Raw genomic sequence first — 16309 nt, 5'->3', positions numbered from 1 at the left:
TTTCATGTGTGAAAAACCGTAATTAACAGTCGATCAGAGGGCACAGAGGTGCATCATTAGTAAGTGAAGGAAAACCCATTCCCTTCTAAATCAAATTTGGGTTTGTATTTCCAAAGAAGTTTCACGAAATGCAAACCACCTCCTGTCATAGTGGATGGATGAATCTCGGGACTTCCACGAGCAGAGCCAGGGTGCACCCCAGAAGGTGCCGGACCCCTTGGAGCTCCAGGTGAGCAGAGCTGAGACGGATGGGGACAAGGGCACATGTGCTTTATTGCTTACGCTGCACATTCAAATGAATACGATAAACCCCTTTAAAAAGTAAGGCACGTGAGCAGCCTTCTGTGCAAGTTCCGTATTATTTAAATCCCTATTGGCTAACACAGTATTTCCACTCCAGAACTGGAGCTACCTAGAGAAGCACGTGATGAGTTTCTGCAAGCTAAGTACCTGTAACATTACTGTATCGCACCTCATGGCACAATTAAACAGCCTCAAACCAAATGTGTGTATCTAAGTAATGATATAGCTACTGTTACAATTGCAAAACGTTAACCAGCTTATCCACATATGTACAGTTGGGTCCCCAAATGGTAATCATACAAAATTTAAAGGAGGAACAGTATCTAACGCATCTGTGTACCATTTCATTACAGGTAAGAGATTTGGCATTTTCAGTCTTTTCTTCCGTAAGTCCCGTCAGTATCCGCAAGAGACGAGTGTCATACGATGCTGAAGACCATGGAGAGATACTGCTCATATGACACCTGAATCCAGCCGTCCTGGTCCGTGTCATAGCGTCTGAATATATCTGTCAACCTCTGAGGAAAAAACAACAGGTGTTTAGATCTAATACTTATCAAACAGAAGGAACCAACTGTACTGGTAAAAGGGCATTCAGGAACCCAATTTCAGAAGCATTCACGTCTCTGCCCGCAGAGGGGCACGGGCGAGGTGCCCTCGACCACCCTCAAAAGCCAGGCCGGTCCACCCAGGAGATGCAGGACAGCAGCGCATAGGCGGGTGGGCCGCCAGCCCAGCTCCACTACGCACCGCGGCCCTGGGTCCTGGCGGAGCCCTCTGGCCCCAGAACCTGGCCTCCCAAGTCCCTGGTGGTGAGCCTGGGTCCTCCCTTCCCACTCGAAGGCTGTCCTCCTGGGGGGCCTCCCTGAAGGTTCACCTCTGCTCTGGCCACTTGCCGCTCAGGACAAAGGGAAACCAGCCCCCACTGGGCTCCTCCTCTAGAACCTGCCGCCCAACAGGGGAAGCCCAGCGCAGGGCCAGAAGGGCAGGATGACCTCGTGCCAGCCCAGGACGCTGGCTGATGCCCAGCCGCCCTCCCTGCTCAGGGCCCGCCCGCCCACCTCCTGTCTGACCACACCCCCAGGGCGCCACCTCAGTCTGTTCACAAGCCTGGCCGCCCGAGAGCAGGGACGGTTAGGTAAGTGCCACTCCAAATGACAGATGCTGGGCAACCGTGGCAGGCTCTGAAGAATCCTCCTGACAGAAGACAGTGCCCCACGCTCATCGTGACCTTGGTGGTCGCCTATCCACCTGCCCAGGGGCCGAGAGCAAGGCTGCAGCCTGGCCCGTGAACCGTGTCCCCTGCACCTCAGTCTCTCCAGTTCCACCCCTCTCCTGTGCTGGGCAGGCTGACGGCCAACAGCATACGGACTGACACAGGTGACAGTCCACACGGGCGTCAGCCACAGAAACCACCAGCGGCAGTAACCTCCCACCGGGAGACCGATGGGTGATTTCCCTTTCTTTACACTTAACTGTCTTTTCCCAAGATTTCTACATGTTTCCACGTTGCTTTGTAGAAAACAATTTTCAAAAAGCCTTTTTCTTTTTGGAAAGAGGCAGATGAGAAGAAAACGCTTTTGAGGGCTTTTGAGGATTTTTTACATGTGGCCTGCAGCTTAGCCTTTCCTTTTCAATTCCCCACCTCTGTCCAGCGTTTAGGCTCCTTCTCCAAGGCTGGGAGGGAGCAGGGCAGCAGCAGGCTTCCAGCATGGCCCAGAGGCAATGACCAGCTGCGGGCAGCCTCCCGGCTGCCCTGTGCTCAGCTCACAGACGAGCAGAGGTGCCACGTGAACTCCTCAGGGGACTCAGATCCTGCTACTCTGGGGGCTGAATGCTGCCATGTGATGACCCTTTCTTAGGCAGAGATATAAGGATGAGGTGGTCACTTATGGGACATAACCTCAGATGAAAATCCTAAGCCCACAACAATCCAGACGCAGATCCTACTGAGAGACTTTCACACTACACCTGTTCCTAACGTGTGCCGACAACACTGCAAACATGTAATCCTGCCTCACCAGACACCGAGAGGGAGAGACAGGGTAGGGTAAGGCTCTCCGCTTTTCAGAGACGTGAGGCTTAAATGCTCTCCACGTCACTGAGGGACAGGGACTGCTGGGCCCAGATTCCCCGGGAAAGAAATCAGGACAGCAGACCAGGCAGAGAAACTTCACTTACTGAAGTATCACTTTAACAGGGAAAAAACCTGAGAATGCTTTCCCAAATTCCAAATTATACTGATAACCTCATGCCTAGCACACCCCTCTGTGGATTCTAAAACCAACAAGATGTAACCTCGATTTGAATGCGAAGTGCAAGGGTATCTTTCGGGGATAGGTTCTACTGAAATACTTACGGAAAACACATTCGCTTCCCATAAATGGAATTGTGACAGAATTAAGAGGGAGGGTGTCACAGAGTCTTATGTAGACTTGGCCATGAGCTGATAACTGCTGAATCTAAATAATGGGCACATGGGTTCATTATACTGTTGTCTCTGCTATTTTTTTTTTTTTTTTGCAGTACGTGGTCCTCTTACCGCCGCGGCCTCTCCCGTTGCGGAGCACAGGCTCCGGGAGCGCAGGCTCAGCGGCCACGGCTCATGGGCCCAGCCGCTCCGCGGCATGTGGGATCTTCCCGGACCGGGGCACGAACCCATGTCCCCTGCATCGGCAGGCGGACTCTCAACCACTGTGCCACCAGGGAAGCCCTTTTTTTTTTTTTTTTTGAGATTTGTCAAAAAAGGAAAAGTTTTGCAAGACATTAGGGTTTATACCAATTCACTGCATTTCTGAAGCTTAACTCTATGGGCCTTGGCTCCCCACCTAGAAACAGGAGCAGGGCCTGTGCGGGAACAGCCAGCGTGGGTGCGAGCGCTCGCGCCCTCCATCCTAGGGGGGCTCCCCTGGGTGCTTTGTCCAGGCCTGCACTTACTTCTCTCCTGGGTAAGGCAGGGAGGCCGCAGAAGGATCCGCAGAAGCACTGCAGGAAACCGCGAGGCGGTGGTCACTGTGATCGCCAGCCCTGCCAGACACTGTTTCTAACACCCGAACAGGGCCCCCTGTGCTCAGGGCACGGCTCCGAGCTTAGGAGCCAGCAGCGCACACGACAGCAGCTTACCCAATTCTAATAAGACACACCAAAATAGCAGGGTATGCATGCCCACCGGATCCCCTCCAGAAGGACAGCTCCCGGTGCTTCCAGGGCAGGAGGGGCCCTGCTGTCTGCACCTCCGTCTAACAGAACGACCAGCTACTCCTCCAAACAGCACGCTAACTTCTCTAAGTTCCGGAACCAGTTTCCGTGTCTGACTCCTGCTCGCCTGCTTCGTCGTCCCGTCCCTTCCCGCAGTCGGCGCCTGCGGGCCCCGCGCAGCCGGTACCTGCAAGACGATGCAGCCCTGGATGAAGTCGTCAAAGGCGATCTGCCCCCGTCCTTGTCTGTCGAACTTCCGAATGAGGGTGTCGTGAAACTGGTCAGAGAGCCGGTACCCTGGAGGAGGAGAGCAGAGTCAGCACCCACGCTCTCTCCCCAGACCCCAGCCTCTCCCTCCCGAGAGAACACGGCATGGGCCCCAGGGGACATGGGCCCCAGGGATCCCCGGCTGCAAGCGCACTGCAACACACTGAGAGCCTGGTGGCCACTGTGCAGTGCCGGCCCCACCCCGAGGAGGGACTCACTCAGAGACCAGCAGCCCCTTCCTGGAGGGTCCGGAGTAACCCAGTCACCAGTTCACACCAACCCCAGTGCCGTGCCCCTACGCCCCGAGGGGTCTTCTGGACCCTGTGGAGTTAGCCTCCTTAACAGCCCTTTATTGTTGAATTTCACTACGGTATTAACTTAATGGTGAAGCTGTGAATAACTGGGCTGCCCTGGGTTACTCATTGCTGGAGGAGGCTTCGAAAGCTAAGACCTCTAAGACCTCGTGCGGAGGTTGACTGACGGCCCCTCCCCCACCTCAATCAGCTCACTGACGTCAGGACAGGAGGTCAGGACAGGAGGCCGTGAGGAGTAAGGTGGCCTCACACAGACTGAAGCTCTCCAAGGGTCACCCAGGTGACTCCACCTTCAGCTTGCTGGGCGTCCTGGAAGGCCTCCAGCAAGGACGCCCCGGGGCGGCTCTAAGCCCTTCCCCTTCCTTCCCTCCTAACCTCACCACCTGTGTGACCGTGGTTTCCTTACTTATTCAGGAGACAAGATCCAGGTGCCAACATATTTTTACTGGTTTTCAGTCTCGCTGGAATCTTTGCAAGGATATGTACACCTACTGTCTGAGTGAACGTCACAGTTAATTACCTGCACAAGCACTTCACTCTACTGAAAGAGTCACACATGCAAACACGTGCCAGTACTTTCCAGAGAGGTCAGCGCGCTCTATGCGTCCTGTGACTTAAATCCAGGGCCCCTGCCCTGCAGCTGAGTAGAAGACAGGACCCCAACTCAGAAAAGAGTGACAGGCGGGTGCTGGATGGGCGCCCCCTCACGCCCGGTACCGGTGCCTGTGGCCCAGAGAGACAGAGGCCCGGCTGGTGAGGGTGAGCCTGGGACACCGTGACAGCGCAGTGTCCGCCCAAGCCATCGCTGTGCAATGGTTTCCTGCCCAGGCTGGGAAAGGACACACGAGATGGTGACAAAGACACAGCAGCAGGGAGAGCAGAGCTCCAGAATCAGACAGGGCTCCACTGGCCGCTGGGACTCTTGGGCCTCTGGGCCCGCTCCTCCCTCCAAAACCCAAGACATGAACCCCCCTCAGCAGACCATTTTAGGGTCAGTGAGGCAGGTGGAAACCCTGCTGGCCCCTCACTGTGTGTCCCCCGGCCCCGCTGCTGCAGTTCCAGGGCACAGATGCCCAGTGGAGGGAACAAGCCCTTCTTTCCTGAGAACCAGCAACCTCCACTGGGCATCCAGCGCCTGCTCTCAGCACCGGGAGAAAAGCCAGACGCCAGTCAGTAACCATGGCAAAGGACAGACCCGGATCAGGGCACCACCCGTGTCTACACGGAGCCAACGGCACCAAGAAAGGGGCGGAGGCTGCCGGAGACCTGATGGGGCCTAACTCAGCCGACCCGGCTGTAAACACACTGCTAACGCGGTCAGGGGAGCCAAAGGCTGGGGCTCCAGGGATGAAGTGACAGGGTGCCGGCTCGGACTCCTCAGCATGAAAAGGGGGGGCAGAGCAAATGCAGCAGGAAGATGGAAAGTGGTTGAAAGCGAGCAAGGAGGAAGTGAAGGTTCACTACACTCTCGTGAAATAAATTCCTTATAAAAACCACACTGGCCTTGAGCTGCCAGGGGCTGGGTGCGGGACGGGGTCGTTTGCTGGGGATGGGGCTGTCAGCTCCCCACACACACACTAGCAGAGTATGAGGCCCAGGCCTTATGCACCTTCTTATTTCCAGGTCTCTGCACCTGGCATGTAGCAATACTAGGAATAAGAGCCTAAATGATGAACAGGTGCGCTGGTCAGTCACAGCCCCGCCAGGGCAGCCTGAGACCCTGTGTGGCACTAGCAGAGATCAGAGGACACCTTAGGGCTTGACCTCCCCCCGCACCTCCGACTCCCTCATGCATCTGCTGGGCTACAGCACAGCCCCCAGCTGGGCTGACAGACGCTTGTTCTTAGGAGTGAAACCAGAACAGGAAATTTCACTCCTGGGGCACATTTCCTAACAGTTACTAACAAGTAACCTGCGAAAGGATGGCAACACTCCTTGTGTGGAAGAAAAGGCTCCAGAGAAGGCCCTAGGAAATGGCGGACCAATCACAGGCAGAAACCTTTTGGAATAACTGAAGAAATGCTGCAACCGGATATTTACTTTTTCCAGGAAAAGCTGGAAGTCAGGAAGGATCTCGGCTGTGCCCAGCTCGACGGGGCCTGTCGGCTCGTGACCTTGAGGGACCACCGCGGACCTACCACGGCCACAAACGTCCCAGGTCTGACCGGGGCTTGTCGACCTCAGCGTTTCCAACGTGAGCTCCCAGGACGCGAGGGTCACCGGCACTAAGTCAAAAGAGAGCTCCGGGGCCTGATGAGGTTAGAAACACTGTGTTCGGGGACACCTGAGGTCACCAGTCTGGAAGCTAAGTCACAGGGTCCAGGTTCCAGCCGGCCAGGCCTCCAGCTCCCTCCTGCCCAGGACTGCTCTGCGGGGGCCACCTCCCTCCCAGCCCCCACCTGAGGCACAGCAAGGTCAGCTGCGTTCCAAGTTTCAATTCAGAGAACCTGAGGTCAATGTCCTGCCCAAAGCCTGAACCACGCGTGGCAGGCTCACAACACAAGCTTCCTGTGGGGTCCCAGAGCCTCTAAAGCAAGAAAGAGAAACCGAGAGGACAGCCATAAAGCACACGCCCAGAGAAAGAGAGGGGGAGGGCAGAAGCACCTTAATAGCCACAAGAAACAAAATGTACTTTGTGTTATTAAACACTGAACCAGTCGGAATAAAGCACATTGTAATCTACCAGAAGGGCCCTGCGAACAGAGGGCCCAGTGAATGTCAAACAAGCCAGAATGTTGGTGTAACGAACACAGTCCTCCCTCCATAAATGACAAATCCCAAGTTCCCCTCAGGCCCACGTGGGCGCTGGACCAGAAGGCCCGCTGGCATGCTCTGGAAGGCACCACGTGAACATTGCTCACAGCACGGCACACACTCAGGCTGGCACGCGTGCTGACATGCACTTGAGAATGGGAGCTTCCACACTCAGGCCTACGCTCCGCGCAACTCACGGGCTCGTCCCCTGTGGGCACTGTACCTTCTTTCTGTGTATTTTCACGTCAGGAAATATAAATAGCCCTACACTGTTTTCTTTTGACTCGTTCACTTTAAATTGTTTCAGAAGCCACATTCTCAATGTGCCTGTGACATCACTCCACTTCACAAAAGACAAACTACTGCATAGCCCTTATCTCATTTTGGATGAAAAACCGTACAGAAGCCTCCAAGTCAAATATCAGCCTTCACGATGTAAGTAACAGGAAAATATAAACCGTGTCATGTAAACAAAGATTTCACAGACTGCTTTCAAAATCATTAAGTTAAACGAAGTAACAAGGTAAACTTTATGGCCCTGGCTCCAAAATGAAACAGCTACGCAGTCAAGACAAGTGTTTTACCAAAACCTGAGAGGGCTTGCTTGAGCTCGTTCTTGTCGATCATGCCCGAGTTGTCCCTGTCGTAGGTGCGGAAGACGTTCTGCCAGTCCGTGATGTACTTCCAGACGCCAGTAAACTCGCTGAAGTTCACGCCAGCCTTGTTCTCTCTGTCAAACATGGCTGAGACGGAAGGGCGTGAATCAGCAAGAACCTAGAGCAGAGGCGTGCCCACACCCCCGGCGGGCCTGGCTCCTCCGGGACCCAGCCTGGTGTTCGGCCAGCGGGTCCCCAGGTGCTGGTGGTGACCCAGCCACAGCCCTAAATCGTGCTAGGTGGACATGAGGCATGCGAGCCAAACACCCTGGTGGAGCCACAATAAAAACGCTTTACACTGAAGGAGGTTCCTCAAAAGCATGACGGCGGCAGGGCGCACCCGCGCTCAGGAAGGAACTGGAGCCGCAGTGCAGAGCCGTCGAGGGGCCCACCCCAACCCTCCCAGCTCCGGGTCCCATTCCTGGAGCCTCCCCCCGTCCCCCAGCGGACCCGAGTCCCGAGTGGGGGCTCAGAAGAGTCCTCGGGCGAGGGAGGCCTCTACTCCGATGAGAACAGGACTATTGGCTTTAGATTTTTTTAGTAAGGCCTGCCTTTCACCGAGAAAAAAATCAGCCTGATTCCAGGTCCAAATAAGAAAAAACTTCTAACTACATTTACATACAGCTGCAGGCACAATGGATAAAAACTCAGTGTGAAACACTGCTACAGAGAGAGTAATACACCGTTTGGTCTCTTTTCAGGTCATCTGAGTGTTCTTGGTTTGGTCACAAGCACATTCCACTTCAGAGACATTTCACATGAGAACTCGCACGCTTCCTCTAGTCAACAGGCATGCAAGACGTGACTGCGTGTGAAACGTAAGTATGTGAGATCATTAGACTGAGAAAAGAAGGACGGGTTGGACAGTCCACTCCAAGTAAAGACTCAGTGAAGGGCCAGGGCGGGTGGCAGTTCCGGATGAGAAATCAGCTCAGAAGCAAAGGCAGGATGGTGTTGCCCCTACTTACATATGATTGACCGGACAGTCACTGGATTAAACGGAGTCCAGGTGCCTGAAACAAAGAGCAGAAATTAAGAAAGAGAAGAAACTCTGAATCCCCAGTTGTAACCCCAGAAGCCAGAGAAAATAAGTAATTAGCTTTCAACATCAAGAACCTAGAGCCACGGTTCGTTCTCCGCAGGGGACGCCGCCCCCAGGACGATGGGTCTGTCAGGTCCTGTCCACACTGCCCGGGGAATCGCTCAGGTCCAGCCAGGCATTCAAAGCTGCTCAGGAAGACCTGCACCTGGAAGCTCACTCATGTTTACCTTATAACCAAGAGATGCTATTTTAATACTCACTGAACTTCCCAGGGCCACAGCACCAGGTAAGCTGAGAAGATGGCACTTAGCTGTGCTAAGAACGTCACCAGCTACCACTTCAGAAAATCCCACCCCAAGGGCACCACTGCTCCCAGGACCGGGGCAGCTGCACACGTCGTGCAGAGACCCTGCTGGAAAGCACACCGTGAAACCATGCTTTACATTTTTCTCCTAAAATGACAGTCTGGGCAGCATACTATTTTCTCTGGAATTGTGAAAAGGCAGGACACACTGTTCCACAATTCACTGCAGAGCAGTAAAGGGGATGTTACCGAATATCTATCATAAAGGAGCCTGCTGACACTGATGGATCTGACGATTGAGAACCATTTATCCACTGTGATGATGGACTGCTCACCAGGTACCCTTATGCCCAAGGATCTGTTTTCAGAGTGATTTGCACCTTTACCAATTTTTATACTCACTAAAAACAACGTGAAAACATTTTTATGGGGCGGGAGAGCAGCGTCTCTCCCCATCCCCCCATTCTTCCCTCTCTACAGACGGTTTCAGCTCTGGGTGGCAGAGTCCCATCCCCTGGCCACACATGAGGCAGCACCCTTCCTGCCTGGCCGCGACCACTGGGCTCTGAGCACGTCCCCGGCCTGGCCCACATGCGCTTCTCCCGACGCCCAGCATGGCCCCCCAAACACACGCACACCTTCACCTCAACCCCTGCCTCTCCTTACGCCTCCGTTTATACGAGGCTTCCTCAGAGGAGCCCTCCTGAGCGCCCCGCACCTAGGCCCCTCGGTCACTGCATCCGCTCCAGCGGCGCCCTGAGCCTGGCCCGCAGCGGGGAACCCTGGGCACTGGTGTGCATCTCTGCAGACTTTACAGGCGTTTGGGGGAGGGCAGGCAGGAGGATGTATATAAAGGTATCAGAAAAGGTCAGCATCGTTGGAAACCAGTGTACAAAGAAACTGTGCTACAGAGAAGCCAAGAGAGAGAGGGGGACTCCATGTGCACAGAAGGGTGTCGCTTCTTCACCGTTCCTGACTTTCTAGCTGCCCTGGCTGGTGTTTCCACAGGAGATAACCCACCAGGACCAGGAGCCCGAGAAACCAAACGCAGCGGCTGGACTCCTTCCCGCCTTCCCTCCGCCTCGGACGCAGGCTGTGACCTGAGAGCCCTCGATGACCGCCCCGCTAAGCGGCCTGCGCCCATTGCCCATCCGGCTGTGCCACGCTGGCCAATGACTCGGCCGAACGCGTTTCCCACAGAAGTGACACGAGTAAGATAGTCAGATGATGAGGCAGACACAGGCACTTCGCGCGGTGAGGCCCGGCAGAGGGATGTGTGGACCCGAGGAACCGGCAGCCGAGCTGGAGGGCCGTGAGGCTCAGCAGAGTGGCAGGTCACCCCGGGCTGAGTCAGGGGTGGAGAGCAGACCCGCAGGCTGTCCAGCTTGGGAGGTGGAGGCAGGCTCCTGGTGCCTCCCCTGGCCCGCCCTTGTTACCCAAACGGGGCCTGACTCTCCAGGGAAACCAAGGGATAATCACAATAGCCAACAGTTAATTGACTGTTTAGCTCATGGCAAGCCCTGTGGCCTGGTTCTCAGACTAAACTTCAAAGCTTCACAGCCCCTAGTGAGGGCAACATTTAGTATTCCAGTTATACTAAGTGTTAAACACACTGGAGCGTCGGCCTGAAAATCTGCAGTTTTCTGTAAGAAAATGCACTGCAATGTGGACAAGCATGTCTAACAGAGCCTACTGGAAATACAGGGTACACCGAGCAGCGAGATTCCCTTCAGTGCCAGTGACCCTCACCCAGATTTTCCAGGCCAGCCCCAACTGCAAACATTCCCAGTAAACAACATGTCTAGGAATGTCACAACCAGCAGCTTGCAAAAGATTTCCTGTCAGACTTTTACTTAGAAATACAATATATGGTTCCTGTTTCTGTAAGTCTTGCCTCAATTTCATCTGAAAAGACCAAAGAAAACAGAAACATACACAGTATTTTCCATGTAAACTGAGTACACATAACTTTTTTCACCCATAATTTGGGTACGAGTGGGTCGCAGCTCCATTGAGGGGTGGGTCAACATCAGGACACTTAGCACTTTCCCCTGTAACCGTCAAGCACACAGATGATTTAAAGAATTTATATCTGATCCCTTCTCAAATGAGAAAAAACCCCGCTCTGCTCTGTGATAGTATATTCTGTTTTTTTGCTCTCCAGAGAGTTTTCTTTCTTGAAATTGCAACCTGTTACCACAAACTTGGACTTCAGTGAGAGATAACGGGCTAAGTCGTCATGGCATCCAGCAAACGCACACTGAAATACCTGTTTATCTGGAATCTTTGGGGGAAAAAAACAGACTTGTTTTTTACAGCACCACTGGTGATCTCCTTCCACTTTACTGCATCAGATCTGGGACTCCCAGCCCTTCTGGGCATTTCTTCCCGCAAGCGGAGCCAAGTAGGAAGGGGTGAGAGCAGTTCTACGGGCTCGCATGGAATCGGCCAGGACACTTGTGCCTCTTCAGGGTCACGAACTCTGTATCCCACCAGTCACCTTCAACTACGGCCTCAAAGAGCCACGACTGGAAATACGGCCTTTCAAAAGGCCATCTGAACACCATCGATAGCCATAACAACACCTACAGGTTTCGAGCTGATAAACGCCACTTCCAGAAACTCGTTCTATGAAATCACCACAGTATTTACATCGAAGAAAATCAGAAACAACCTAAGTGTCTCACAGTGAAACTGTACACTCAGTTCTGATAGATGAGTGATGTCTCCGGTTCTGTACCAGGCGATGTGGGACCTGGTGGACATGGGCTGGGCCCGAGGCGGAGGGGCTAAGCCTCCAGTTGTCCCAGAGTGTGATCTGCCCAAGGCCGAGGTCGTGGAATAAAGCCAACCCTGTCTTCCTCTGCTTCCACCTGAAACTCTGCTGCACAGGTTTCTGGGACGAGCAGATACAACAGGCTGTGTTGGGGGCCTCCAAGACCACCCCCAGGCTTGATGACTCGCTAGGACTCACAAAACTCACAGTCAGTTTATTACAGCAAGAGACATAGAGTAAAATCAGCAGAGGGAAAAGGCACGGGGAAAAATCTGGGGGGACCAGGCACCCGCTTCCCGGGGAGTTGCACAGGGCGCCCCTAATCCTCCACTGAAAGCTGAGACCACATCTCGCATGTGTTGTCAACCAGGGAAGCTCCAGGCAGCGAGGGAGCACGTGCCTGCCGCAGCTGCAGTGCAAGCATGAGCCACCCAGGCAGAGGGGCAGCAAGTTCCAGGAGGCGGCCAGCAGCCATGCAGGCAGGCCCTCCTCGGGGACGTGCAGGCTCTGAGCACAGCAGGTGCAGGGTGAAGAAGGTAAGCCCCAGACCCTCCGCTGCCTCATAGGCTGGGCCTATGACGGAGTGACAGTGAGGTGACCCGATGGGCAGTCGGCAGGGAACTGTCGGCTTATGTGGTCTGATCTCTCTCACTGCTAGTCAATATGGGATCCCCAGAAGAGCTGAAATCTATTTTGCTAAAAATACCTCTAAAAGAATATATGACTTATTATTATTTAAAGTCCAGCTGAAAAACGCCTCCTCAAAATACATCAATATGTTATGTCAATGTAAACCTACAGAAGCACAAAAAAAGAGGCTTGAGCGAAATTAATTTCCTATAATTCCAAGGAACAATGCTAAAGTAAATATTTAAAAAAAAAAGTACCTAGCTGAAGACAGTTTGTGACATGTCATTTCAAACAGCAGGCAAGACAGTCCTGTCTCTATTCACACCTCTTAACCGAGCAGTCATTCTCAGACGCGCTCCGGGGAGACAAGCTGCATAAAGGACTCAGTGTACAAGACCCACGAGTACTTCTTCAGGGCGGTTTCAGCTGGATTTTAACAGAGCGCATCAGAGGCACAGATCTCACTGCAGAGAGAAACCATGCTACTTTGAACCTCCAGTTTTCCCACCAGTAATAAGCTAATTAAACTGATTTCCTGAAATAGCTTAATATTCTAGTCCTAATATGAAAAAAGAAGCCCAATCCTGGGGGAGAAATCAAAAGTCAAAAATAACTCCAATCGTATCAGCTATGGGAATTCGAGGACAGTGAAGAGAACTGACTTGTGTCCATCCTTGGTGACAGAGGTGACACGACACGACTGCAAACAAGAGACCAGCTCGACCAGCTTCCTCCAAAAGCTGATGCCCGGTAGGCAGAGACTGCTGCAAAACGACTCCAGAGGAGCCAGGAGGAGGAAAACGGCAGCATCCAGGAAAGGAAGGTGCCGCGGGTGCCTCGAGGAAAGGCAGGTATCCTGGGTGGGAGGAGCAGAGCCCGGCAAGCGGTGGGAGCCACGGGGCACCTGTGCGTCCGGGGGCGCCAACGGGAAGACACAGGTGGGACGGCACAGGGGTGGGGCGAGCGCCTAGCGGTGCAGGCACACACCCGGATTCTGGTCCCGCTCTCAGCCTGAGGGCTCACCGCGCGCTCTGAGGCTGTGGAAGGACGAGAGATCTGTACCCATTCATAACCTGCCTTCCTGCAGAAAGGGCCGAAGGGAATGTACAAGATATTCACGGCACAGCAAAAGAAAGCAGACTCTGGTCATGTTGGATGGGAGGAGAAAAGCATACGAAAGTTAGGGGTCTCAGACTTTCAGTAAAATTCACCTCTTCAAATTCTAAGCTCATGGGACTGGCGAGCCAAAAGTTTAATTTAAAATTTTTAGCAGCTAATTTGAAGAGAAAATGTAACTGGTTACAAGATTCAGGTTAAGACAAACAAAACAAGACAGAACAGCCATCACAGTTGCTCCACACAAGAGGCACCACACCCCCAGGGAGGAGTGAGGCGGCCACGTTGGGGGAAGGGGGGCTGCCACGCCCGTCCTGCTCAGGGCTAGGCTACTACCTGCTTCACGGGGCAAGTTCTTACATCGCCCCAACAGAAGCTGAGGGAATCCCTCAGGGCAAATCAAGAAAAGTGACTCTACAGGGCCGCTGTGAGACGGTCCTGATACACACTTTTCGGTGGGCTTAAACCAGGTACCGATTTCAAAGCATCTTAGGAATGGAGGGCTGAACATCCTGTGGGCAATTCTGTTAAAATTCTCTCTCCAGCAGGCTCCTGATTCAAGGGCAAAGAACCATCTGCTTTAACAACCAGCTCAACTGGAAGCAGTACTGACTCCCCCTAGGGAAAATATTACTTGTGTTCACCTGTAAATACCAATCCACCAGCAGTAACAAAGGGAACATCCGTGGTGTGCGCCACACGCAGGGCTGTGAGGCAGCGTCCGCCTGCCACACCACCAGCTGCTCCCACTAGGCAAGGTGAGCCTTTCAACATCTTCATTACCTCTTAAAGCCAACCCCCTTCTGGCTTAAATGGCACACCTCTGGACGGCACCACAAACGTAAGAGTCAGAAAAGACAGTGGCATCTGAGGGGTTAAAAAAAGGGCCACACAGCCAGGTATTTATGGAATCAAGGTCTTCAGTAGTACCTCCACGGATCAATAATGCTGAAGCCAGCAACAAGGCGACTCCACGGTGAGCTCCCAGCACCAGCACCAATAGCTGTAACCCCCTCTCACCCATGTCTGAATGACTAGCATCCCCCACCGAAAAGCCCACCTCCCCGCGATCCGGCTGTCAGAGCCTCCAGTATCCTCAGTCGCTCCCCTATCGGTGTCTCTGGGGCCTTGATGCCCCTCTCCAGAGGAGTCACAAGACGCAGTCACCTGCGAAGTTCAACAGCCCTCAACAAACCTGAAGGATGTCTGCCGTACAAAGCCGGGCTCCCTGCGCTCCTGAAGCCGACACCCCAGCCTCCTTTTCTCAGGCTTTCCCCGTGTCCTCCATGCAGTTGCCCCAACCGCTCGGCAAGGACTCAGAGCGGCACCGACACAACCACCAGGAAACCACCCGACAAAACAAGATGAGATGATAACCAGAGATGATAACTAAGTCTTAGTGATTCGGGAAATAAGAAGAAAGTGATTCACTACGGGTGGTCAGACTTGCGGTTCACAAGTCCAGACGGCCAGGTGCCACTCACCATTGGATAGCGCTTGTTGGAGCTCGTTGTCCGATATCACACCGCTCCTGTCTTTGTCAACCCTACAAAATTGAGTCAGTTAAGCTAGCGATTCAAAGCGCAGGAAAAGCAAAGGAGGGCGAAAGCAAAGGTTTGACTCTGCAGTCAACCCTAAATTAGCTCTGGCCCTTCCTTCCCTGGGCCCTTCCCTTCGGCTGCTGGACCTCTCAGTCCCATGACCCGCTGGGGAAAAAGGAAGCGTGCCTCCTTCGCTGTCCAGGCACGCTCCCTGCCGAAACCCAAGCTGCTTCTCCACTTTCTCAGGTCTCCCTCCCTCGGCCTGGTTGAATTCCACCTGCACCAGGTTTTCTCCTTTTCACAAGCAGGAAAAGATTCTCTCAGATAACTAAGTCGTTCCCTGATCATGAGTCACTCCACTTTGGGTCATTCGTTCGCCGGAAGGACGACCAGGGACGGAAGGCACTGCGGTGATGGTCACCTGCCCAACAGCCGCGGCCCGGCTTCTTTCCCGGTTGCTGGCATTTCAGCAGCCGGGGAAGAGTCTGCGTTTCTGCTCCCCTAAACAAGCATCCCTGGGAGACCCTCCGCCCCGGAGCAACTCCGGGCACCGGCTGTGAGGGGAGAGGGATGGAAGCCGAGCCCCAGGGCGAGCGGGCTGCGACCCCCGGCTGGCAGCTCTGCACCTTGGGAGGGGCCTGGGGACTGCGGGAGACAAGGCGGGGGGCGGAGAGAAGGCCAAGGGTGGGGGGACGGAGCAGGGGCCGGCGTGGGAGAGGCCGAGGGGGACTAGGAAGGGGGCCGGACAGGACGCCAAGGATGGAGGGTGGGGGGACGGAGCAAGGGACAGGGGCCTGGGGGCACCAGGAAGGAGGCCGGACTGGAGGCCGGGGTCACGGGGCGGGGGAAGGCCCGGGGCTGAGACCAAGAAGAACGCAGTGGAGGCCCGCAAGCGCCTGCGCGGCCGGCCGCACCTCTGGAAGACGTTCCACAGGAAGCTCTGGTCCGGCAGCGCGGCGCCCGCGGAAGGGCCAGCCCCGGGGCCCGGGCGGTACGGGTAGGCGGCCATGGGCCGAGGCGCGACTGGGCTGAAGCGCTCCTGGGACACGGACGGCTCCGGGCGGCTCCACTTCCGCCTACGCCTAGGCCGGGGCGGGGGCCCGGAGTCACGCCACTTCCGGGGCGGTCACGGGAGCGAGCGCAGCCAATCCAGTCGCGGCCCTGTTGCCAGGCGACGCCCGTGCATCCGGCCAGCGTGTCTGGGTCCCGTGGGCACCGCGCAGCAGGTGGCCTAGGCCAGGGTACCCCTAGGGTCGCGGACGCGCGTTGGGAGCCGCTCCCCGCAGCGCAGAGTGGACATGAAGGGCGGAGGCGGTTCCCTCGAGCATGGTCCATTCTTGCACCAAGAAGGTCGTGGAAGGACTGTGATGGAGGGGAAGAACGCGCCCGACATTCTTGTTTTTCTGGA

At 54.7% G+C, this 16309-nt stretch overlaps 1 protein-coding gene across 2 annotated transcripts; it reads right to left on the bottom strand.

The window, feature by feature from the left end:
- Window positions 1-253: 253 nt before the first annotated feature.
- On the bottom strand, window positions 254-15974 carry PDCD6 (programmed cell death 6). 2 transcript variants are annotated; one of them, XM_022581289.3, is made up of 6 exons: window positions 15816-15974; window positions 14845-14906; window positions 8461-8505; window positions 7427-7579; window positions 3689-3798; window positions 254-821 (listed from the first exon to the last, which is right to left on the bottom strand). In XM_022581289.3, the coding sequence occupies exons 1-6, from the start codon at window positions 15908-15910 to the stop codon at window positions 723-725; spliced, it is 564 nt and encodes a 187-aa protein (XP_022436997.1). In that variant the 5' UTR covers window positions 15911-15974; the 3' UTR covers window positions 254-722. The 2 variants fall into 2 exon arrangements, with proteins under 2 accessions (XP_022436997.1, XP_022436996.1); XM_022581288.3 differs by having other exon boundaries at window positions 7421-7579; window positions 15816-15973.
- Window positions 15975-16309: the final 335 nt, after the last annotated feature.

Source organism: Delphinapterus leucas, chromosome 3, assembly GCF_059928025.1.
Source record: "Delphinapterus leucas isolate spDelLeu-1000000601 "Yukka" chromosome 3, BTC_Dleu_Yukka2, whole genome shotgun sequence".
Classification (NCBI taxonomy): Eukaryota; Metazoa; Chordata; class Mammalia; order Artiodactyla; family Monodontidae; genus Delphinapterus; species Delphinapterus leucas.
This window is presented reverse-complemented; position numbering and strand designations above follow the sequence as displayed.